Here is a 26,587-nt window from a genome sequence, read left to right as displayed (position 1 = left end):
ATCCTCCTTTCAAGACACTGTCCATTCCATTCAACTGCTCTTCCAAGTCCTTTGCTGTCTCTGACAGAATTACAATGTCATCAGCGAACCTCAAAGTTTTTATTTCTTCTCCATGAATTTTAATACCTACTCCGAATTTTTCTTTTGTTTCCTTGACTGCTTGCTCAATATACAGATTGAACAACATCGGGGAGAGGCTACAACCCTGTCTTACTCCCTTCCCAACCACTGCTTCCCTTTCATGTCCCTCGACTCTTATAACTGCCATCTGGTTTCTGTACAAATTGTAAATAGCCTTTCGCTCCCTGTATTTTACCCCTGCCACCTTTAGAATTTGAAAGAGAGTATTCCAGTCAACATTGTCAAAAGCTTTCTCTAAGTCTACAAATGCTAGAAACGTAGGTTTGCCTTTCCTTAATCTTTCTTCTAAGATAAGTCGTAAGGTCAGTATTGCCTCACGTGTTCCAGTGTTTCTACGGAATCCGAACTGATCTTCCCCGAGGTTGGCTTCTACTAGTTTTTCCATTCGTCTGTAAAGAATTCGTGTTAGTATTTTGCAGCTGTGACTTATTAAGCTGATAGTTCGGTAATTTTCACATCTGTCAACACCTGCTTTCTTTGGGATTGGAATTATTATATTCTTCTTGAAGTCTGAGGGTATTTCGCCTGTTTCATACATCTTGCTCACCAGATGGTAGAGTTTTGTCAGGACTGGGTCTCCCACGGCCGTCAGTAGTTCCAATGGAATATTGTCTACTCCGGGGGCCTTGTTTCGACTCAGGTCTTTCAGTGCTCTGTCAAACTCCTCACGCAGTATCGTATCTCCCATTTCATCTTCATCTACATCCTCTTCCATTTCCATAATATTGTCCTCAAGTACATCGCCCTTGTATGTTCCCATATTTAACCAAAATATTGGTGGATTAAAGAAGAAAGTAGATTCTCACAAAAGTAAAGTAAAAAATAATGTTACCATTTTTCACCAAAATATTCCGGGATTGAAGAATAAAGTAGATGAGCTCCTGGTTTGTTTGGATGACATTGAATCTGATTATGCAGTAGATATACTATGCCTGTCTGAGCATCACATTGTGTCTGATATGGAAAAGGTAAATATCAGTGGTTATAAACTAGTTGCACATATGTGTAGAGAGAATAAGGTGAGAGGAGTAGTTGCCATATATGTCAAAAAGTATCACTGTGTAAAAAGCTTGGATACAAAAAAGTTTTGTCTAGAGCAACAAATAGAAGCATGTGCCTGTGAACTTAAACTGAAGGAGGGCTCTTTTATAATTGTAACAGTATATAGGTCCCCCTCAGGAAACTTTCATTTATTCCTGGAAAACTTGGATGCCTTGTTGTGCTATTGTCAGATAGGGGAAAGCAAATTATTATTTGTGGGGACTTCAGTGTTGATTCACTGAAAGAGTGTAATAGGAAGAATGACCTGGAAGGCTTGTTTGGTTCTTTCAATTTGACATCTGTCATTAATTTTCCTACTCGGGTAGTAAAGGACAGCAGCACATTGATAGATAACACCTTAATAGACCAAGATAAGTTTAAAAACTTAAATTCTTGTCCTGTTGAGAATGGCCTTTCTGATCATGGTGCTCAGCTAGTTACAGTATATGACATAGCTCCATTCAGTAATTCATAACTACCCTCCAGAGTTGTGTGTTCAATTAATGACTCAACAATTAAAAATTTCAGAGAAAATCTTCAGCAGTTAGACTGGAATGAGGTGTATAAGGAACCCAATGCTAATTTAAAATATAATGTATTTCATGATACACTTGTAAGAGAATTTGAAAAGTGTTTCCCCAAGAAAATAGTTAAATCTAATTATAAGGAACCATGCAAAAAACCTTGGCTTACTGAAGGAATAAAAAATCTTGTAACCACAAAAGGGAACTGTGTCTAACAACAAGAAAGAGTAATGACCCAGAAACAGCCAAATATTATAAAAACTACTGTGCTACATTAAGAAAAGTTATTAAGAAGTCCAGAAGCATGTGCATCATATCTGAGATTAATACCTCTGATAACAAAATCAAAACAATTTGGAATATTATTACAAGGGAGACAGGGCAACCAAGAGTACAGGATGACGGCATTACCATCAAAGCCAATGGAAACTTGACAAACAAGAAGCCGGAAGTCGAAAAAATTTGAGTAATCATCTTTTAAATGTTGTAGAGAAAATAGGATCTAAATGTTCATTAGAAGAAGCAAGGCAGTTAATGGAAGAGGCCTTACCCACACCATTTGATACAATTGAAATTCCACCCACCTCGCCTTCTGAAACTAGGAAGATAATAAACTCTCTCAAGAATAAAAGCTCATATGGAATTGATGGCATTTCCAGCAGGATAATAAAAGCTTGTTCCCAAGAGACAAGTGGGATTCTTACCCACATATGTAATAGCTCTCTGAAGCAGGGTATTTTCCCAGATAGACTGAAGTGTGCCATTATTAAACCACTGCATAAAAAAGGGGATACGTCTGATGTCAACAGCTACCGTCCAATCTCTCTTCGGACTGCCTTATCCAAAATTCTTGAAAAAGTAATGTATTGTAGAGTAGCTTCACACCTTTGCAAAAATAAAGTTTTAACAAAATGTCAGTTTGGTTTCCAGGAATGTTTTTCAACGGAAAATGCAATATGTACTTTCACTAATGAAATAGTAAATGCTCTGAGTAACTGGAAGTCACCCATTGGGATTTTTTGTGACCTATCAATTCCCACTATATCTAACTTTAACCTATCCATTTCCCTTTTTAAAATTTCTAGCCTACCTGCCCGATTAAGGGATCTGACATTCCACGCTCCGATCCGTAGAACGCCAGTTTTCTTTCTCCTGATAATGACATCCTCTTGAGCAGTCCCCGCCCAGAGATCTGAATGAGGGACTATTTTACCTTCGGAATATTTTACCTTCGGAATATTTTACCCAAGAGGACGCCATCATCATTTAATCATACAGTAAAGCTGCATGTCCTCGGGGAAAAAATACGGCTGTAGTTCCCCCTTGCTTTCAGCCATTCACAGTACCACAACAGCAAGGCCGTTTTGGTTATTGTTACAGGGCCAAATCAGTCAATCATCCAGACTGTTGCCCCTGCAACTACTGAAAAGGCTGCTGCCCCTCTTCAGGAACCACATGTTTGTCTGGCCTCTCAACAGATACCCCTCCGTTTTGGTTGCACCTACGGTACGGCCATCTGGATCGCTGAGGCACGCAAGCCTCCCCACCAACGGCAAGGTCCATGGTTCATGGGGGGAATTAGTGAAGTTCGGTGGCAGGAGGAACAAGACTTTTGGTCAGGTGAATACAGGGTTATAAATACAAAATCAAATTGGGGTAATGCAGGAGTAGGTTTAATAATGAATAAAAAAAATAGCTCGGGTAAGCTACTACAAATAACATAGTGAACAGTAGTACAAGTTTATATGCCAACTAGCTTTGCAGATGATGAAGAAATAGAGTGGCGCGTTTCGTCACAGGGTTATTTGGTAACCGTGATAGCGTTACGGAGATGTTTAATAAACTCAAGTGGCAGACTCTGCAAGAGAGGTGCTCTGCATCGCGGTGTAGCTTGCTCGCCAGGTTTCGAGAGGGTGCGTTTCTGGATGAGGTATCGAATATATTGCTTCCCCCTACTTATCCCTCCCGAGGAGATCACGAATGTAAAATTAGAGAGAATAGAGCGCGCACGGAGGCTTTCAGACAGTCGTTCTTCCCGCGAACCATACGCGACTGGAACAGGAAAGGGAGGTAATGACAGTGGCACGTAAAGTGCCCTCCGCCACACACCGTTGGGTGGCTTGCGGAGTATCGATGTAGATGTAGATGTAGAATGTAGATGTAGATGTAGAAATGTATGATGAGATAAAAGAAATTATTCAGGTAGTGAAGGGAGACGAAAATTTAATAGTCATGGGTGACTGGAATTCGTCAGTAGGAAAAGGGAGAGAAGGAAACATAGTAGGTGAATATGGATTGGGGGGAAGAAATGAAAGAGGAAGCCGCCTTGTAGAATTTTGCACAGAGCATAACTTAATCATAACTAACACTTGGTTCAAGAATCATAAAAGAAGGTTGTATACCTGGAAGAATCCTGGAGATACTAAAAGGTATCAGATAGATTATATAATGGTAAGACAGAGATTTAGGAACCAGGTTTTAAATTGTAAGACATTTCCAGGGGCAGATGTGGATTCTGACCACAGTCTATTGGTTATGAACTGCAGATTGAAACTGAAGAAACTGCAAAAAGGTGGGAATTTAAGGGGATGGGACCTGGATAAACTGAAAGTACCAGAGGTTGTAGAGAGTTTCAGGGAGAGCATAAGGGAACAACTGACAGGAATGGGGGAAAGAAATACAGTAGAAAAAGAATGGGTAGCTCTGAGGGATGAAGTAGTGAAGGCAGCAGACGATCAAGTAGGTAAAAAGACGAGGGCTAATAGAAATCCTTGGGTAACAGAAGAAATATTGAATTTAATTGATGAAAGGAGAAAATATAAAAATGCAGTAAATGAAGCAGGCAAAAAGGAATACAAACGTCTCAAAAATGAGATCGACAGGAAGTGCAAAATGGCTAAGCAGGGATGGCTAGAGGACAAATGTAAGGATGTAGAGGCTTGTCTCACTAGGAGTAAGATAGATACTGCCTACAGGAAAATTAAAGAGACCTTTGGAGAAAAGAGAACCACTTGTATGAATATCAAGAGCTCAGATGGAAACCCAGTACTAAGCAAGGAAGGGAAGGCAGAAAGGTGGAAGGAGTATATAGAGGGTTTATACAAGGGCAATGTACTTGAAGACAATATTATGGAAATGTAAGAGGATGTAGATGAAGACGAAATGGGAGATAAGATACTGCGTGAAGAATTTGACAGAGCACTGAAAGACCTGAGTCGAAACAAGGCCACGGGAGTAGACAACATTCCATTAGAACTACTGACGCCCTTGGGAGAGCCAGTCATGTCAAAACTCTACCATCTGGTGAGCAAGATGTACGACACAGGCAAAATACCCTCAGACTTCAAGAAGAATATAATAATTCCAATCTCAAAGAAAGCAGGTGGTGACAGATGTGAAAATTACCGAACTATCAGTTTAATATGTCACTGCTGCAAAATACTAACGCGAATTCTTTACAGACGAATGGAAAAACTTGTAGAAGCGGACCTCGGGGAAGACCAGTTTGGATTCTGTAGAAATGTTGGAACACGTGAGGCAATACTAACCTTACGACTTATCTTAGAAGAAAGATTAAGAAAAGGCAAACCTACGTTTCTAGCATTTGTAGACTTAGAGAAAGCTTTTGACAATCTTAACTGGAATACTCTCTTTCAAATTCTGAAGGTGGCAGGGGTAAAATACAGGTAGCAAAAGGCTATTTACAATTTGTACAGAAACCAGATGGCAGTTATAAGAGTCGAGGGGCATGAAAGGGAAGCAGTGGTTGGGAAAGGAGTGAGACAGGGTTGTAGCCTCTCCCCGATGTTATTCAATCTGTATATGTAACAAGCAGTAAAGGAAACAAAAGAAAAATTCGGAGTAGGTATTAAAATTCATGGAGAAGAAGTAAAAACTTTGAGGTTCGCTGATGACATTGTAATTCTGTCAGAGACAGCAAAGGACTTGGAAGAGCTGTTGAACGGAATGGACAGTGTCTTGAAAGGAGGATATAAGATGAACATCAACAGAAGCAAAACGAGGATAATGGAATGTAGTCAAATTAAATCGGGTGATGCTGAGGGAATTAGATTAGGAAATGAGACACTTAAAGTAGTAAAGGAGTTTTTCTATTTAGGGAGTAAAATAACTGATGATGGTCGAAGTAGAGAGGATATAAAATGTAGACTGGCAATGGCAAGGAAAGTGTTTCTGAAGAAGAATTTGTTAACATTGAGTATAGATTGTCAGGAAGTCGTTTCTGAAAGTATTTGTATGGAGTGTAGCCATGTATGGAAGTGAAACATGGACGATAAATAGTTTGGACAAGAAGAGAGTAGAAGCTTTCGAAATGTGGTGCTACAGAAGAATGCTGAAGATAAGGTGGGTAGATCACGTAACTAATGAGGAGGTATTGAATAGGATTGGGGAGAAGAGAAGTTTGTGGCTTAACTTGACTAGAAGAAGGGATCGGTTGGTGGGACATGTTTTGAGGCATCAAGGAATCATAAATTTAGCATTGGAGGGCAGCGTGGAGGGTAAAAATCGTAGAGGGAGACCAAGAAATGAATACACTAAGCAGATTCAGAAGGATGTAGGTTGCAGTAAGTACTGGGAGATGAAGCAGCTTGCACAGGATAGAGTAGCATGGACAGCTGCATCAAACCAGTCTCAGGACTGAAGACCACAATAGCAACAACAACAACAACAACAACAACAACATCAAATGCTTTTGATTGTGTAAATCATGGAATACTTCTAGATAACTCAAGTACTGTGGTATGCATGGGACAGTGCTCAAATGATTTAAATCATCCCTAACTGGAAGAGTGCAGAAAGTTGGAATAAGCAGTTCACATAATATGCAAAAAACTGGTGATTTCTCAAACTGGGAACAATCAAGAATGGGGTGCCGCAAGGTTCGGTCTTGAGTCCTCACTGTTCTTAATATATATTAATGACTTGCCATTCTGTATTCACGAAGATGCAAAGCTGCTACTTTTTGCCGATGACACAAGTGTAGCTATCACACCCAACAGACAAGAATTAAGTGATGAAATTGTAAATGATGTTTTTCAGAAAGTCATTAAGTGGTTCTCTGCAAATGGGCTCTCATTAAACTTTGACAGAACACAGTACATACAGTTCCACACAGTAAATGGAATGACACCATTAATAAATATAGACTTCAATCAGAAATCAGTTGCTACGGTAGAATATTCCAAATTTCTTGGTGTATGCATTGATGAAGGGTTGAACTGGAAAAAAAACACACTGAAGATCTGCTGAAACATTTGAGTTCAGCTACTTATGCTATTAGGGTCTTGCAAATTTTGGCAATATACATGTGAGTAAATTAGTTTACCACACCTATTTTCATTCTATACTTTCGTATAGCATCATATTCTGGGATAACTCGTCATTGAGTAAAAGAGTGTTCATTGCACAAAAGCGTGTAATCAGAGTAATTGCTGGAGCTCATCCAAGATCATCCTGCAAACACTTGTTTAAAGACCTAGAGGTCTTCACTGTAGCCTCACAATATGTATATTCTCCTAAGAAATTTGTTATTGACAATCCAAACGGATTCAAAAGTAATAGAAGTGTAGATGGGTAGAACACTTGGAGAAAGGATGATCTTCACTACTCAAGGTTAAATCTAACTTTGGGTCAGAAGGGGGTAAATTATGCTGACACAAAAGTCTTTGGTCACTTAACTAATAGCATCAAAAGTCTGACTATTTATGATGTATGGAACAAGTACTAATCTAATCTTATCTCTCGAATATAATTTTCCATACCTGAAATGGAAAGGTGTGATGAACATGTTTATGTACTTCCTTAAAGTGTTCTGAAAAGGTAAAGTTCATAGTTCAATATACCAAGGGCTGTATGCATCACAGCAGTAATATATGGTGTAATGAGAATGGCAAATAATAAGCTGGCTAATCAGAAAGTAGGATAGATTTTTAATGAGGATAATGTTCATTTTTGTTTTAGTTGTTAGATAATTTGTAATCAGTGGCAGTGCAAAAGTTTATCAAAGAGGGCCAGAATTAAAATGTTAGCTTTTTCCTTGCTTCACCAATTGTCCAAAGTTAGCACTGCATTGTATATTAAGCACAATTAATTACACTACAAAAGATGACAAAAATAAAATAAAATCATACTGACAATTCAAATTTAACAAAACTGATTGCTTGAGAAATTTTTGACAAATTTAGATAATTTTATTATATTTTTTGAATGATTTGGTGATGCTTTCACCTAACATTTCAAATAAAGAAAAATCAGCTAAAAGTGTCAAAAAATCATTTAAAAAATTTCATCGCAGCTGCAGACTCTGTAGTGGTGAAGATTTTGATTCATCTTTATTTAAGGAAAATGTTGTGCAGTTGCTGACATGACATTCAGCAATAAGATAAATTTTTCATTTTGTTTTTGCTATGTATAGTTGGAGTTGGCCTGAATATATACCCTTCAGCAAATGTTTTATGTGATGTCCTGTGTTGACTTGAAAGTTTGTTTCTCACAACAAACAAAATAATACAAAAAATAATTACATCAATGTCTTTTGTGATTATGAAGTGGACTTGAACTACAGTATTAAAACAGACTTTTTTTTTTAAATTTGTTGTGCAGCCCCTTAAGCTGCAACGTAAATTCAGTTATGAGTGTAAGATCACTGGGAATATTTTGTGAATAAAACCATCTAGATCATTTTAATACATTAAAACATGATTCTGGCTACTGCTGTCATCAAACTTTTAACTTGTAAAACAAGGTTCAGTGTCAGTATCAGTTAAAAACTAACAGTGTCGCTGAACATTGTTTTATGAATTATAAGTTCTGGTTTGATGACAGCAGTAGCCAAAATGATGTTATAAATAAAAATATATTGTTATAAATAAAAATATAAACTTATATTAAGCAACTTAGACAGTTTTATGCACAAAAACTAGGTAGCCTGCACTTAAATGCAGTTCTGCTGGATATGTTCAGACTAGCATGTATTTTGTCATAAAGCCTTGGACCCTGATGTATAATGAAAAATAGTGATCTGAAACAGAGAATTCCACTAGAACTCTTACCCTACCAGTGCATTATCTACATTTTCTGTTAGCTACTTTGCCTCTTTAATTCTGTACCTACAGAACTGACAACAGAACTTATGTGTCCTTGTCAATTTAATCCAAAATGCTTTATTTAAGGCTTAGTTACAATTTTTCTGCTTATAGTTTATACCTTGGAAAAAAATACTAGTGCTTTCTTTCTTAAATTGCATTGTGTGTGTCATAAATGTTCTTGTATGGCAAAATTCATGAATATGAGACCCATATCAGAAACTATCTTCGGTATTGTTTAGTCATGTTGTCATGAAATTTCAAGCTTTGAAACAGAACAGTAAATACAGCAAATGAGTTCGCTAAGAGTTCTATCACTAGTCTGCCACTTCCCAAGTGGCTATAACTGCATTATATATTGGCGGAAAAGTCATGGAGTTCCCAATAAAGTGATTTTTGTAAATGGTATACAGATATTTTATCAATGTCAGCGGTTTTAAAGTGCCCATGAAGATCTTGTGGTAGTGCTCCCTGTGTGCCAAGAACCACTGGAACCACTTCCACTGGTTTACACCTGAGTTGATGTATTTCAATTTCTCATATATGGCAAGTTTGCAGGTGGTTCTCCCCCTCCCCCTCATCAATTATGCCATAACCTGCGATAGCAATATCTGTGATCCACACTTTCTCTTTTTCCACAGTTGTGATGTCTGGAGTATTGTGTTCCAGAATTTAGGGCATTCCAGCATTTAATATGTCGGAAGTTGGAAGTTCCACAATAATTTAACATGTTTGTTTTTCACAGCTTCTGGTTTGTGGCCCAACGTGTTCCTTGTCACCACCAGATGGATATTATCACATAATTTCCAGTGGATCATTCATGCTACACAATTTTGCTGGTGCTTGTAATTAGTCTAAGTGGTCTTTTTTTGCAACAGCTCAAGATACGATCAGTTGTTTTATCAGCTTATTTGCAGAGTCTGCACTCTAAGTCTTTTCAGGTTTCCTAGATCTGATTGTGTTGGATTAGTTCACATGGCTTGTTCATGTGCAGCAAAAACCGGTCCTTCAGTTTCCTTCTTTATGATTCCATTGGTCAGCCCTGACCAGATCTTTTCTTTATCTATTGTAGCATAGATCACAAATAATTCTGCAAACATTACCTTAATTTTTCAAGTGAATATTGTTTCCATTATTTTACAGGGAAGAGGGAATACGCCAGGGTTTTTTCAAGGGGCTAAGTATGAACTGGATCAAAGGACCTGTTGCCGTAGGAATAAGTTTTGCTACCTACGATTCAGCAAAGGATTTTCTGAAGCAATTATTGTTAATTAGACATAGATGAAACATTAAAACTTGGATGACAAGCAGGTAAGCATAAAAATTAAAGTTGTAATATATGAAAACTTTAGGGACTGTAATACTACAATCAACACAAATGAAATAGAATTAAATGAGTCTTTTTGCTGGTTTAAATTACATAAGGAAGGGGTGGGGGGGAGGGTGAGGGGAGGGAAGACATGCAGTTATAAGGTTGACTGGTGGATCTTACTGTTCAAAACTGAGGGACAATTTTTAAGAACTCATCTATTTCTTAGACAAAATATAGGGATTGGAAACTATATGGATGAAAGTGGTGGCTAGGAGTATCCTAAGTTGGGCATTGCACCAAAATTTCAATGTTGCATTTTTATATGATACTCTTAAAAGGGAGAACATTCTTTATCTTGGTGCCTGGCTACCCAACATATACTATGATGTACACACACACACACACACACACACACACACACACTCAGAAACCATGGTGTGTGTGAAGGTCACAAAATTCAATTTTTTAGATCCAATGTATGATCCTGTTACAAGGTAGTGACATATCTATGACAGAGAGATGTCTGTGGGAAATATCATTCCAGATTTATTATTGTTACAAAATGAGCTACATTCCTAATAGAACTGAAATATATTTGTCATTTAAAAGGCCGGAAATAAGAGACAGATTGTACATTATAAGTGCATTTATTCTTATATCACTTTTATTGAAAATTTGCCCTCCTGTTTTTATTGATGCAAACTTGTCAGTCTCCCACTGATTGAAATATGTGATCTCCATCACGAGATAACTTTCAGTGGAAAGCACTGCCAAAGTCAGCCATCTTCCCTGGCTTGTAGAGCTGTGTAAGAATGATTTTTATTCTTTTCAAAGTTGAAAAGCAGCTTTCTGCTTTGACCAATATTGTGGGAATTGTGAGAATTAGTTTCAGCAGTTTAGAGCACTCAGTGAAGGTCTCACATAGGCTTTTAGTTATTATAAACTCTGCTGAGCTTACAGCACTAAGCAATGGCCTAAATTCTTGTGTTAGGTAAATAGATCATCATTCATTATGTACTTTCAGCTTATCCAAAAATGCATACACTGAACAGACTTTCTTTAAAGTGTCATCAGGAAACTGACATGTTAGCACTGTGCAAGGGGAACTTTCCTGGAAAAAACAATGATGAAGCTACAAGAGGACCTGAGAAACTAAAACAATCATTTACCCTCAGAAATCATCACATCACACACCTTCTTTGCTTCTGTTTTCTATTAAGTCTTGTCCAACTTCCTTTCCTTCATTGAGCTCTTTTTTTACCCCGCACGGCCTTCATTGAGGACTCAGTAGATTAAATACCACTGGCTATGTCAGTTTCTTCTTGGAACTTGATAAAATTTATTTCAAATGTTGAAATAGCCCAATGATCAGAGTACACATTAATGTCTCCGTAATGTAGCTGACCAAACAGAACTTTGACTAATGCTAACACTTCCCAAAGAATTACAACCAATAATTAATGCTGCAACTGGAAAGAACTTTTTTTATGACCAAGAGCCTGACAGATTGTACTTTCACTCATTACAGAGTCACCTTCCAGTATGTGATTCATAGATTCAGTAATGTCTTTTGTAACCATGAATTGTAGTTATGAACTGAGACTGAAAATTCCACCTAGTAGGGAAGATCGAAGCAAACAGTTTTCCACTGCCTCATCAAGGGTTGGTACTGCACTTGGCTTTTTGAGAAGAATTCACATATTCCCTTCAAACTCAAAAGAATTGTCATATTGCGATTGATTGGTGCCATCTTGATCATTATAAGATTAACTTGATGGATGTAGCAAAGTACATATTTTGCATTAGAATAAATTTTTTTCCACAGTAGCTTGTACACCACCAGAGGAACCAGCCATAACAGGTACCTCATCACAGGTCTGTGCAATAATTTTTTTGGGAGTTTTATTTACTTTTTGCTTGTCTAATTCTTCTAACAAACTCACAGCCAACGTCTGTGTATCATGTCTGGAAGAAGATAGGAAACTCCAGAACAGTTCTATTGGTTTATATCTTAATATGTAATGGTATACAACAACCGTCTGAAACACACTTGATGTACCACTAGACTGGTCTGCTATAATGCCTAAAAATTCTGATTCCATTCTTTGTGGTGAAATTTCTTCTTGGTATTCCTCCAACATAATTTGCAAAAGTTCATTTCGAATTGTTTCGGATGCTCCTTTGAAAACAGATGCCTAATCCAAATGGTCTTTATACTGCATCCATTTTAGTGCTAAAATGTGCTGTTCTCTGAAAACTCCAGGGTTTGATGACAATTCAGTTTCTCTGCAATTATTCTTCTATACACATTATCCAGTTGTTCTGATACAATGACAGTTCCAAAAAGTGCCAGCCCTAAATAATTTTTCAGGTGAACAGCTGAATATTCATGATTCTTCACCTCAGTATTCAGATGATTTTGGTCCATAACTCTCACTTTTGTTCACAAGAGTTCCCCATAAGGCAAGAGGCATGGGAAACAGAATAATGAGTTTTTAACTTCATAGTCACATAACGAATCACTATTTTTTATATAAATATTTGCTTTAAGTGCTCTCTTAAACTGTCAATTTTCTGTCCTATACTAATATTTTTCACAATATAGGGTGATTCAAAAAGAATACCACAACTTTAGGAATTTAAAACTCTGCAACGACAAAAGGCAGAGCTAAGCACTATCTGTCGGCGAATTAAGGGAGCTAGAAAGTTTCATTTAGTTGTACATTTGTTCGCCATTTCAGCCAATAAAGTTTTTGGTCCCTTTTTCTTCGAAGGTGCTACTGTAACTGGACTACAGTATCTGGAGATGTTAGAGAATTGGCTGTTCCCTCAGCTCGAACAAGAAGCACAACAATTCATATTTCAGCAGGATGGAGCGCCACCACATTGGCACTTATCTGTCCATAACTACCTGAACGTCAACTACCCGAGGCGATGGATCGGCCGCCAGGCAGCCCGTGACAGAGCACTTCATCACTGGCCTCCAAGAAGCCCTGATCTTACCCCCTGCGATTTTTTCTTATGGGGGTATGTTAAGGATATGGTGTTTCGGCCACCTCTCCCAGCCACCATTGATGATTTGAAACGAGAAATAACAGCAGCTATCCAAACTGTTACGCCTGATATGCTACAGAGAGTGTGGAACGAGTTGTAGTATCGGGTTGATATTGCTCGTGTGTCTGGAGGGGGCCATATTGAACATCTCTGAACTTGTTTTTGAGTGAAAAAAAACCTTTTTAAATACTCTTTGTAATGATGTATAACAGAAGGTTATGTTATGTTTCTTTCATTAAATACACATTTTTAAAGTTGTGGTATTCTTTTTGAATCACCCTGTATTTATCCTAGTCACTTTACAGCAAGCTTGTCCTCTTCAGAAATGTGGGAAAAGTTTGTACCTTGTAAATTATTTACACTATTCATTTTCATTCGCACTCCACAACCCAGAAACTATGTGAGAAGCTAGTAGTCATTGTCCAGAATGTACCTATGTGCTACAGCAATGCATGCAAAACTGTGCTATCAAGAAACAAAACACTGAATCACCTTGAGGCATCACTACATATGTACACAAGGTTCTTAGAAATAATTTTCGTATAAGTGATAAAAGTAATCATCATAGCTGCAGTAGCACCAACAGTTGCAGTATTCTAGCCACTTTTACACATGTTACAATGTTAGCATTAAATTTAAGTTCTATCTACAACTGACAGAAATATAAGTGATATAACTAACCTTACATCCGCAGAAAGAACCACAGTCCACCATGTAAAAACTGATCCCAATCTTATGATCCTACCTGCAGACAAAGGCTCCAACACCACAGTTTTGAACCGCAAGGATTACGTGGCAGAAGGACTCCATCAGCTGTCAGATACTTCCACCTACAAACCATGCCACAGTGATCCCATTCCAGCAATCCAGGAGGATCTCCAGTCACTGCTCAAATCCTTAGGCCCATCCCAGAACCTCTCCCCAAAGTCCATCTCTCTACTTACGCCTACCCCTCCCCACACTCCCACCTTCTACATGCTTCCTAAAGTCCATAAACCCAACCACCCAGGACGCCCCATTGTGGCCGGTTACTGTGCCCCCACTGAGAGAATCTCTGCTCCCATAGACCAAGACCTTCAACCTATTACCCGGAACCTATCCTCCTATATTAAAGATACCAATCATTTCCTTGACCGACTCTCCACAGTTCCTCTCCCTTTATCACACGGTGCCCTGCTCGTCACTATTGATGCCACCTCCCTGTACACTAACATTCCTAATGCCCATGGTCTTACTGCTATCGAACACTACCTTTCCAGATGCCCTATGGATTCCAAACCAACCACCTCCTTCCTAGTCTCCATGACCAACTATATCCTCACCCACAATTACTTCTCCTTTGAAGGCATTACCTACAAACAAATCCGCGGCATGGCTATGGGCACCTGCATGGCACCATCCTATGCTAACCTATTCATGGACCATCTAGAGGAATCCTTCCTAAAACCCAGAATCCTAAACCCCTCACCTGGTTCAGACTCATTGATGACACACCTGGTTCAGACTCATTGATGACATCTTTGCTATCTGGATTGAAGGTGAGGACACCTTATTCACATTCCTCCAGAACCTCAACAACATCTCCCCCATTTGCTTCACTTGGTCCTACTCAACCCAACAAGCCACCTTCTTAGATGTTAACCTCTGCCTCAGAGATGGCTACATCAGAACCACTGTCCATATCGAACCTACTAACCACCAGCAATAACTCCACAATACCTCCACTTCAACAGCTGCCACCTGTTTCAACCAAGAAATCCCTTCCGTACAGCCTAGCCAGCCGTCGCCATTGCATCTGCAGTGACGAGCAGTCCCTCTTAAAATATACTGCAAGTCTCCCTGAAGCCTTCACTGACCGTAATTATCCTCCCATCCTTGTACAAAAACAAATCTCCTGTGCCTTATCTTTCCAGTCTCCCACCACCTCCCAATGTCCCACTCCGGCCAGAGAGGAGCATTACCCTCATAACTCAGTACCATCAGGGACTGGAGCAACTGAATTACATTCTCCGCCAGTGTTTAGATTACCTCTCATCATGCCCTGAAATATGAAATGTCCTACCCACTATCCTTCCCACCCCTCCTACCGTGGTATTCCGCCGTCCACCGAATCTACTCAATATACTCGTCCATCCTTACACAACCCCTGCTCCCAATCGCTTACCTCTTGGCTCATACTCCTGTAATAGACCTAGGTGCAAGACCTGTCCCATACATCCTCCTACCACCACCTACTCCAGTCCGGTCACTAACATTACCTATCACATCAAAGGCAGGGCTACCTGTGAAACTAGCCATGTTATCGACCACTGTACTGCATTCTATGTAGGCATGACAACCAACAAGCTGTCTGTCCGCATGAATGGCCACTGACAAACTGTGGCCAAAAAAAAAGTGGACCACCCTGTGGCTGAACACGCTGCCAAACATGATACCCCTCATCTCAGTGTCTGCTTCACAGCCTGTGCCATATGGATCCTTCCCACCAACACCAGCTTTACTGAATTGCGCAGGTGGGAACTTTCCCTGCAGTACATCCTGCATTCCCGTAACCCTCCTGGCCTCAACCATTGTTAGTCACCGTCCTCACCCATCCAGCCCCCTCCCTGTTCCCATTCCAGTCTTTTAATTTTTTTTATTTTTATTTCTCTCCTTTCCGCTACTTACCCCCTCCTCCCTCCACATCTTCTCTCCTACTCTCCATCCAAACTGCAACACTACACTGTCCGCCACTCCCACCGTACTGTCCCTCCCCCTCTTGCCCCAGCCTCCTGCTTACCCTCCACCCAGTTGCCACTCCCATCATGCACTGGTGCTGCTGCTCGCAGTGTAGTTTCAGCTCTCTGAGACTGCAGGTGTGTGTGTGTGTGTGTGTGTGTGTGTGTGTGTGTGTGTGTGTGTGTGTGTGTGTGTGTGTGTGTACTGCTGACAAAGGCCTTAATGACCGAAAGCTATGATTGTGTGAATCTTTTTATTGTGCCTATCACAGCTCAGCATCTCTGCTATATGGTGAGTAGCAACTTTCCTTCTCTTTTTCCTTCTCTTGTATTGTTACATTCCATCCCGGATTTTCCATTGTTTGACAGAAATATAAAATGCAACTGGGCTGATGAGAAAACATTTACTTCTAAGTGTTACTGTCAAAACAAATTTGTTAATGAAACAAGATTATTGTCATTGTTGTTGATACATTAGTATTGGTAATATTGTGGTGATAGAATGGCGTACTCTAGTGGCTTGGGATACCAGATTCATGTTACAGGAACAGAGAAAGCTGGGAGAAATGTCCGCTATAGAGTGGTGATATGTGACAAGGTATTGGTATCTGCTTCTAGTCGGGGTGTTTGAATACCAACTGCTGCACCCTACTACATCACTGGTGAGCACTTTACCTGGGCTTTGACTCATCCATGCTCAAAGTACAATGGGCTGCACTGTCCACCTGGGCATTGTTGTAAGAGTGTAAATCCCCTTGAGTTTGTTCCAAGCTCAGCAGTGGCACAAGGCAGTAGGAAACACATAGTTGATTATAACATATTTCACAGTATATATTAGGGTTCCTAAACAAAAAAAAGTAAGAACAGGGGACAGATGAAGTTTAAAATTACTGGGAATTGTGCAACATTGCAATGATATCACACACTGCCATAATTTGTCACAAAAGCTGATTTCCTGTCCTTATCTTGGAGCTCTTGTCATAGTCTGAAAAGTTTTGTATACAATAATGTGTGTTATATTTTGAAAGCATTGCCTTCTAGATGGCTTACTATATCCTATTATTGGTGCTATATTCAAAATTCACTCGTGAGATTAAGAATTCTGAGAGAACTGGTGGAGAGGTGAAGACTTTCTCTTACTAGGATAATGCTGATGCCACTACACTGGAAGGACTTAAGTGCCTGTGATTTGGCAATGGATAAGTCAGTATAGCACTGACAGTTCCTGAAAGCTATTCTGGATGTAAGATGTTCTAAAATTTGGGTAAAGGCAAGGCAGTAGTGATTCACTGAACTAGTACCTTGGTTGAAACTGTTCTAATCATGGCTCAGTGTCAAGTTTACCGTTTGAAAGATTTGAAGATGGAGTCATGAAGTAAAATTCTGCCGTAAAGAAGGGTGAGGCTTTTTTTTCTCATTTGTCATTCCTGTTAAACGATGAGAATTGTGTCCTCCATGAATGAAGCTACAATACTGATAATACAAACTGAAGATATATAATAATAAATATGTAAAGAAGCCCTGGAAGTTAATATTTCACATTACAATTGAAATAATCTATTGTAGGGGAACATCAGGAAAAATAATTTTTTAATATTTAATGACTTGTTATTTTTTCCTTAAACTTGCTCATAAAATGACCTTTATCCAGTGAACTAATAAGGAAAGTTGTGCCAATATGCAAATAATTCATGAATGAAGAACACTTACCAAGTAGCAGAGTTATTGAGTTGTCACAGGCACACACAAAAGAGAGAGAAAACTTTCTAACTTTCAGAAATAATCATTTGCTGAGCTTTTATTCCATAAGTTAGCAATTTCTCTCTTTTTGTGTGTGTCTGTCAATGAATCAATGGTTCTGTTATTGAATGAGTGGTCTCCTTTACTCTTTAATTATTTACATATTTACAATGAAATATGTACATGTTTGAAAGTAATGTGTTTCCATTGACAATCCATTGCATGTGTCTCTGTTCCCGGTGCTCTAATTATTTTAGCTTTCTGTTAAGATTTTAATACTTTCATTTACATAATTTATAAGACGCTATAGTCTCAGAAGTTGTTTATTACCTGTTTTAGTGTGTATAAGTAAACTGATTGGCAGGCCATCCGTAAACACCTTGTGGGGGAAAATGTGACCTACATGCAGTACATTGCTGATCCCTGTGTTAAGGTATTTGTTATTCTTATTCTACTAATGCAGGTGACCAGAAAGACAATGTATAATGCATGTAAAAGGGATTAGTTGTAATTTTTAGTGTCATATATATATATATATATATAAACTGCATTTTTTATACAGAATTGGATTATAAATGTAAATTCTGATGATTTATCTGAGAGGCAGTGGATAATCTATTCCAAAATTTAGTATTCAACATTTTACGTAATTAAAGATCATCAGTATACAGTATACATTTTGATAAACTTTATGGGAATGTGAATTAAGTGTGAGGAGTTGAGATACATGATTGTGTAAATTGTCAGAGGAAAGTGGCCCCTGTTACTATTGATTTCCTATGGTGAAGAGATTCTAAATGATTCACAGCATGAAAATTTGCTTATGTTAATTAAATAAAGTAGACTGCAACATAATTGTCAGTACCACAATAAAGGAAGTAATATAAATATAGGTATAAACTTTTTGTTTTTTATATCTGACGAATTCCTGTTTTTGAGTGCAACCACTGCAAAAAATATATAAAAATAATTAACTTACTGTTGATTTGACACGTCTTATCCTCTTCTTTCAGATGCTGTGTTGAGGCCTGAATATTTTTACAGCTGAAAACACATAGATAGCAAATATTGCTCTATGCTGGTTCATAACAGACTAAAACTGTGCATGAAAATGTTTGATATGCTTCTGACAATTTTTTCTTGCTGCATAAAAGGTCACAAAACACAAGCACACTAGTCTTGAGAGTTGTGCCATTATAAGATAAATTATGAAGGGAGAAAATGCTGGGAGTTTCAGAAATGTTAATAGCCATGGAACTAACATGCTCTGAAATCGTGCTTACAGTATCATTCATGGGAATATAATCAAACTAAAACATAAAAGTAATTGAAAGTGACAGTTTCCATTGTCTCAAAGTATTTCTATCAACTTGCTGTGAAGGTGAAGGAAATTGTATATGTCAGTGCCTGAAACAAACCAAATGTATATTATTGTTATAGTATTTTGTATATTAATTTTGTTGATTTTTATAAAAGTCTACTGTTAAAATGTCAATTAAACTGAATGTCTAATGCAGAAAAAAGATCCCACAAAGTTGTGTATATAACTTGTCAGTAGTGTTGTGTATTCTGGATGCCATCAAATTCCCATATAAAAAGGAAAATTTTGCTTGAAAGCTGTTAAAACAAAGATGAACATAGCCACTTTAAATGAAAGTCTTAAGCTCTGTTGTTGGCCATAATTTTTTTACCGATTATTTCTTATTAAAAAATGCGTAATATGGAGAAATAGGAAAAGTCTGATTGAAAAATTGAGCACGGAAGGGATGAAAATTCTATATTCATGGTCACTTACACAGTTAAATTTGTAACCTTTCACAAGGAGCAGCTTGTCATTCAGAAGAAAAGTCTTACCTTGACTTGTGTGTTACTGTGAAACAGTTCAAAATTGGTAGTACCTTCTCTATATAAAATGAGAATATTTTTAATTGTATAGTGTTAAATTAATTAAGATGAGGCACAGGCAGACAAAAATCATATTACGGAACAGAAAAAAGCAAAACACTAAACAAAAAGCTGTATTCATCTGCCAAACAAGAAAGCCAAAATGAAAGTATCATTGTCCCTGTCACAAGTAGAAAGCGTTTAGGGAAGTGCAATTTTTTTTATCATGGTGGAGGTGATATACATGGATTGCAGTTACTGTTGGTGAGAAGATGAATACAGTAGTATGAAGAGTATATGGTAGAAACACGAAACAAGAGTACATGTCTCAAGAAACTCTTAACTTCTCAATGCATTTCTGATTAAGCATGGTTAATGAAACTCTTGGGAATGTAAGAATGTTTCTGATATAGTGATTCTGTGATGTTCCAAGTGTCTGAGGATAACAAGCTCGGACATCATGGGGAACTATCAATAGGGTGAGTTACAAATCGGGGGCGGCCTCGGCCTTCAATGCATAGCAAATAGCACATAGGTAATCTGGTAGATGTGCAGTGCCATGCACATGAGAAAAATTTGATTGCTTTATTTGAACTTATAATGTGTTTTCACTTGAACTGCAAGATTTGTTTGGAGTAAGAGAGTGCTGTACTGAACAGTATACATTAATGACACTGAAGAGGAAATTGTGGGCCTTGCAATATTTTGTGAATGCCCCAGAAAATATTTTGATGTGGGGTATATGTTTTTGATATATTAATATTGAAAACTGAAAAACAACGTGCACGATTTACATGTTGAAGAACTTGCCATTGGAAGAACTATGAAATATTTGGAAGTGGTTAGGCATCAAGTAGTAGTTCTCCATCATAGGTTACAAATAGCAGATGAAAACAGGTGGTTAGGAGATGCATCACTATGCAAACAAGAACTGTTGCCACAGACTGTGGATGCTGTGGAATTTCTTTAACATATGAAATGTGCAAAAAACTGGACAACTGCTTAAAGTTTTACTTTTACATGACAAAATGTTCCATTTAGATGTGCCACAATTGTTCAGACTCTTATGATTTTCTTTTCTTTCCTTCGAAGAATTCTTGTGGTCAAATTCCTGTGCTAATGTGGATTGAATCTAACAAAACCTAAGAAGAAATGTTTTGGCATAGAAGCAGGTTTACTTTTAAGGTTCTTTGGGGTAAATTACTGCAGCTGTATAAAGATACAGAGGAGTGAAAATTTGAGATTGACCTACTTACAAAACCAGATACAACAACAACAAAAAAAAAGCATACATCATCACTCTAAGCACTTCCACAAACATATGGCTGATTTCATCTGCATAAGTTCTTTTTGGAATCATTTATGGATTGATTCAATCAATTTGAATTCTCCATGGCAAATATTTTGCTTCAAGCCTCTGGAAGCAAGTTCAAGAGACTGCTTTTATTTTCAGCTCAGTTACTTTTAGTGCAGGATTCTAAGACATTCTAAAAATTTTCAACATATTTAAACTGGGTGACTGCAAAGTGTCTTCAGATGTTTTGGAGTGTTGTACAGGAATCACATATAGTATTTGTGGGAATATGCTTAGTAACAATGTCCTTCCAGAAGACAAAATTTTCTTGTGTGTTACAGTCTGTGGTGGAGGGTAATTCAAGTACCACTTTTCTTCAGTCCTAACCTAGTGTTCTCACAGCCATGATCTTTTGTCTTCATTATATCAACACATCATGTTGCCCCTAATTCCTTCAGTGAAATATGGGTTTGGGATTCTAGACAAATTTAGTACAGTTTTCCAAGCTATCACTTGCTCACCTCCATACTTTATGGTTGGAATTACTGTATGTATTTGGATTGCAGCTCTGTACTAGCTTGAAGTAAAATTAAAAAGATAAGCGAAATTGGCATACTAAATTAAATATCTCCAATATAGGACAGATACTTTTTCCATTATGAGCTGAATAAACTATTATATTTATTTTACAGTGTCATAAGCAAAAGCTGTTCAGTTTATCTTTGTATTTTCAATTTAGCATTTATGATTTTGAATACTAATTTTAGAACAAAGACAACTCGGACTATTTAAATGGAAGGACATATACAACTTTATTAAATAGAAAACAATAAAATGCAATTGTTCCTGACTACAATCAAAATGGGGTTTGGCTCTGTGTCGTTTCATTTTGTAAATAAAGTGCTGATCAGGTGTTCTGGCAGATAAACAGAAAATGTGGCCAATTAAAGCCACTTTTTGACTGCTGCTCATGACTGTTTTGTATGCATAGCATATGCATTCGAGATGGCAACAACCATGGCTCCCCCATACATGACTTAATCCAGTAACCACACACATACAAGTATTTCTTACATTAACAGTACATTTATTTGCATACCCAGTCAACATTTCTCAAGATGCTATTGAAGATTCTTAAAAATTTTCTCTAGACTCTAGAGTGAGACAGATTCCCATCTCTTGGTGTATGTTACTGGTGTCAAGATAAAGTGGAAGAAGAGGTATGGCACTTTACATTTTCATTGGCATCTGATGACAATGTAAAATTTGTTGGCCTGTTAGTAGTGTGTGTGTGTGTGTGTGTGTGTGTGTGTGTGTGTGTGTGTGTGTGTGTGTGTGTGTTTTATCTCCAGCTCACAAGAGTATGCAGGTTGTAAGACTGTGACATAATGAACAAAATAAAAAGTAAACTTGTTTCAAGACATTCAAAGATACTCTTGCCATACCTTCTCTGACATACACTTGCGAGATTTCCAAATTAACAAAATCGGGAGAGGTTGCTCATTAATAAGTATAAATGTGACTGACCTCAGGTTGTGATTACTGTTGGTGCCCATCAATGTTATCACTTGCTTACAAACTGCACAGATTTTTTTTCCTACCTTGTAGCTGTTGGCTCAAAGAGGTTTTTATCTGTAAGCCCTGTTCTTAATCCTAACTATCATTTTCTGTCACACAATTTGAAAGACATCAGGTAAGATATCACTCCCAATTCTGCTTATATTTACTTTCAGATCTGGAGCTATGCAGTTATCCTCGTGTGACTGTGTGAACACTTATAGCTATCCCTCACCAAGAAAATATCCCTGGTAGTACTGACATAGAACATGGGTTGTGTCCAAGGTCGTTTGAGCCAGTGTGTAAACCACAGAAACAGGTGCTTACTCATCATACATCAAATGTTACTTATCTCACACCCATACAAAAACCTACATAATGCAAAGAAATGTCTGTCCTCATGAAGAAAGATGTGTTAATGGAGCAGAAAGTAAACTTATGCTTGGCTTTGTTTGCCTTGTTACTTTCTACCTTTCCCATTTTCATTAATTTGCTTTTCCAATTAAATATTTATCCAGTATTCATGATTTCCATACAGCCATATTTTTTCACAGAATATGTAAGAAATCACAAGCATTAAAGGTAAACAGTCTGACAGATGAGTATAACAATTTTAATATTTCATTTCCACAACACGTAAATATTCTTTTCAGTTTGTGTAAGCCATGTAGAGACTCAAATACACCGATAAAAAAAAAAATTCTGAACTATTTCAAAGTACTTCTGGAAGGATGATACACTGAACCACCAGAAAACTACTATATGGATACTTTTCTGTTCTAACAACTAGTTATCATATGAGTATCATAATTCATTTACATAATATTATATTTATAGTCACTGTTTCAATCAAAAGGTCCTTAATGTTGGGTACAGGAAGGTAAGTTTTCATAACAGAGCGCTTGGTAAAAATAAAGGTCTTTGGCACAGCACAGTAAAAACTAAGATGCTAAGAGGGTGTCAAACCAGGACATCTACATTAGTTGTCAGCAACATTATAAGAAGCAGACTGGGAGGCATTGTTGAGCATAGTGATTTGTTTCCACATCGGTATTCACCAACCAACAGAATAGTTAGTATACTAATATAAAGTCAGTTCTTGTATGGCCACATTAACTGCAATCACCAGTCGAGTGAGGGCTTGCTGGATATTGTAGGTGTAGCATGAGTGGGTGCAGCTTAGGTACAGACAATGGGCTTAGATGATGATTCAACTCCATAAACCTTTGGTGATTACAAGTGCCTGTTTTGTAACTATGCAAGAGCTGTGCACATATTATTCATTTAATTTATTTCTCTTTTTTTTAGTAGCAGTTTATTTTTTAAATTTATTTACAATGTTTTCAACTTTTTTATGTGATATCAGCAATTTTTTTTTTAGTTCGTTAGTGAGTTCTACAGGGATAAAGACTTTTATCCTGTACAGAATGTTTATCTGCTCTAAAGAGGAAGTTTTGTAGACTGCAGTTTGACTGCATAATGTTGAACATCATGTTTACTTTAGAAAGACTGTTGTAGGGGGGATACATTGAGCAATTCTGTGGCAGCAAAAAATTCAATTTAAAACTAAAATGAAGGTATGACTGTGAAATCTGAGATTTGAAATCCTAGTATCCTAGTTTCATTGTTACAGTTAGAGCAGGCATTTGAATAAGAAATATTAGGAACTATGAGACAGACTTGCTGGTTGGTAATTACCTTTTCAAGGCAAAATATTTATTACTGGTAATACACACATGATAGTATTTAACACTATCCTAACTTTCAGAACTATTAATTCCTTCCTCATGGAGGAGAAATCTATTGGTTGGGGAATGTTAAAGACTTTGTTGTAAGGGACAAGGGAGGACTAAATCTTTCTACCCCCCATCCTCATAATATGGTCTGAGTGACCTGACCATCTTCTTCAATCTTTTCCAACCTATCCTTTACACCTCCTGCAGAAAGGAATTATTAAGTCTGAAAACAAGCATAGTGTCTTATACTTTGCCTATCAGCAGTACTAAATATTTAGCCACATGAAGCAAAGTCCTGGTCACCAATACTGTCTCATAATTTTGTAGTCTTATCTACTGAATTTTCCTGACTCTTATTGAAAGAACGAGATGTTTCTATCTGGCGGTCCCCACAAGTTCTTCCCATCTTCTATTGATCCACAAGTACCAGAAGGTTCAGACCACTGATCTGGATTATACTTCATGAAATATATTGAATTTTAATATATTTTGAAAAGTTTATAATGAAGAATTAATTACTGTAGTTCTTTTACTGTGTTATCTGATACTGTAAAATGGGTGAAAGTGTAATACTGCACCTCTATACTGTTGAAATTGGATTTTAATATTATTGCAAGCAATGTTAAAAGAGAAATTTATTCAAAGAACTACATGAAAGCAACTTACTGATTGTGAAATTAAATGTTTGTGAAGGAGTTTGACGTATATCTCTAGATTGTTTTGTAGCAAGTAAATGATTAGGTCACTATACATCACATAGGTCTATATTAGTATGCGGTCAATAGTACTCTGTAAAGACAAAATTCACTCAGAATAACAGGCCAAAGAAAATAGAATTATTATTTAAATCTGAGTCAGGACTAAAAATGAAATTTATAAATTGTTGAAGCATGTGTTGAATTTAACTTCTATTTAATGTGCTAAAGCATGGAACTAACATTTAAAAGCACTTCTTGTAAATTAAAACATACCCACAGTTCATGTAAATAACTGTGCACAATCTTAAAAGCAGTTTATTCTGAAGACAATAAAATGACTCAGGGATGTGTTTGTGTATGTGTTACAGTACTGCTGCAAATAAAGTGATTATTGCAACTACTAGTGTTCTGTGTTCCTGTATATTCCCTTAACACATTTTTATGATCTGCATAAAATACTTCTAAACCAATTTTTTTTATTATCTTGCATCCATCAGGCTAAAAATATAGTAAATGTGTTTCATCTTGTATACCCATTCCATCAGTTACTATAGGAACATTTACAAACTAGAGGTATTAAATTTGATTTGAGTCATTTCTGTGATTTATTGATATTTAATTGATTTACTTTGTTTCTCTAACAACAACATAAGGTAGTTCTCTTTTCTGTACAATCATAGTGTTATGTGGTAGTTTAAGAACATGAGGGATTAACTTGTGTTTTTGAGAATTGATTGATCGTTGTAAAATGCAATGTCACAACGTTTTTATTAAGTTCATAAACTTGAGGTTCAAATATTAGATGACATCTGTTATTGGTGGTGTTGGTTTCCTGCAACCAGTTTAAACAATAGATAACTCAAATCATTTCCTCTGATAGTTTTTGTCAACAATAAGTGCCTAAATTGTAGTGGCCTATTGCTAATAGAGCACTACTCCGTAACATATGTAGTTTAATGTGTGATAGAATATACTTAGATGAACCATAACTGGACTGAAATTTCTTTTCAGTTATCACAGGATAATTGTATCACAAATGGCTATCATTTTCATATGTAAGAAAAGAACATCTGTTCTGTGAAAGAACATCATTCTGAAAATATTTTTTGAGCGTTTTTAGTATAATTAACGTGAAAGATTAGTAAAAGGTTAAAATTTCAGTGAATGAAAAAGCTGTATATGCATTACATGTATAAAAATGCACGACAACCACAGAGCAACAATAAAAATTGAAGAGTAAACAGAAAACTGTTGATACTAATTTACACAATCCATCATGTTCCCATAAATTGATACTAACACAGAATGTGAAGTTCAAATAAACACTCACTCCCTAACATATTTCATAAGGCTACAGTTACATGCACATGTTTCATGTCTAGCATTATTTAGGGATTTTTGAAAATATCAGCTAATGTTGCCTCAGAAGGCAGATGTTAAGTACTAATAACACATGACTCATCATGCCTCTCTTATAAAACAATGTTTTATACTGGGTGGTTATAATTCAACTGACAGTGTTCCAAGTGCTGCAGTTCAGGCTGCATACATTTCAGGATGCTAAAACATTGTAGGTATGTTCATTAATCAGTGTACTTGCAGTTCCACTTTCTGCTAACATGTGAAAATATAGAATGTGAATTTTTTTTGTTTGTTGCTGTTTGTTGCTTGGCAATGCATGATGATTTCTATTGTGAAGTGACTGTTGGTATAAATGGTTAAGAAGGTTGAAGTATTCCACATGAGGTGCAATGGTTATTGAGAAGAAAGAGCATGCCCTGCTGGT

The 26,587-nt window shown here is 37.2% G+C and overlaps 1 protein-coding gene across 2 annotated transcripts in view; it reads left to right on the top strand.

Annotated features, from left to right (window-relative positions):
• The window catches only part of LOC124712433 (mitochondrial coenzyme A transporter SLC25A42), a 213,088-nt gene extending 193,820 nt beyond the window's left edge, over positions 1-19,268 (top strand). The window contains exons 8-10 of one of the 2 annotated variants that reach the window (XR_007005579.1): positions 9,953-10,120; positions 17,972-18,065; positions 18,646-19,268. Coding sequence is in view for 1 of the 2 variants with exons in the window: in XM_047242732.1 (XP_047098688.1) it covers positions 9,953-10,094 (142 nt within the window). In the remaining variant the exon portion in view is untranslated. The remainder of the gene's footprint in view (positions 1-9,952; positions 10,121-17,971; positions 18,066-18,645) is intronic. The other variant, XM_047242732.1, reaches the window with a different exon arrangement.
• The last annotated feature ends 7,319 nt before the right edge of the window (positions 19,269-26,587 follow it).

Source organism: Schistocerca piceifrons, chromosome 1 (assembly GCF_021461385.2).
Source record: "Schistocerca piceifrons isolate TAMUIC-IGC-003096 chromosome 1, iqSchPice1.1, whole genome shotgun sequence".
Classification (NCBI taxonomy): Eukaryota; Metazoa; Arthropoda; class Insecta; order Orthoptera; family Acrididae; genus Schistocerca; species Schistocerca piceifrons.
This window is presented reverse-complemented; position numbering and strand designations above follow the sequence as displayed.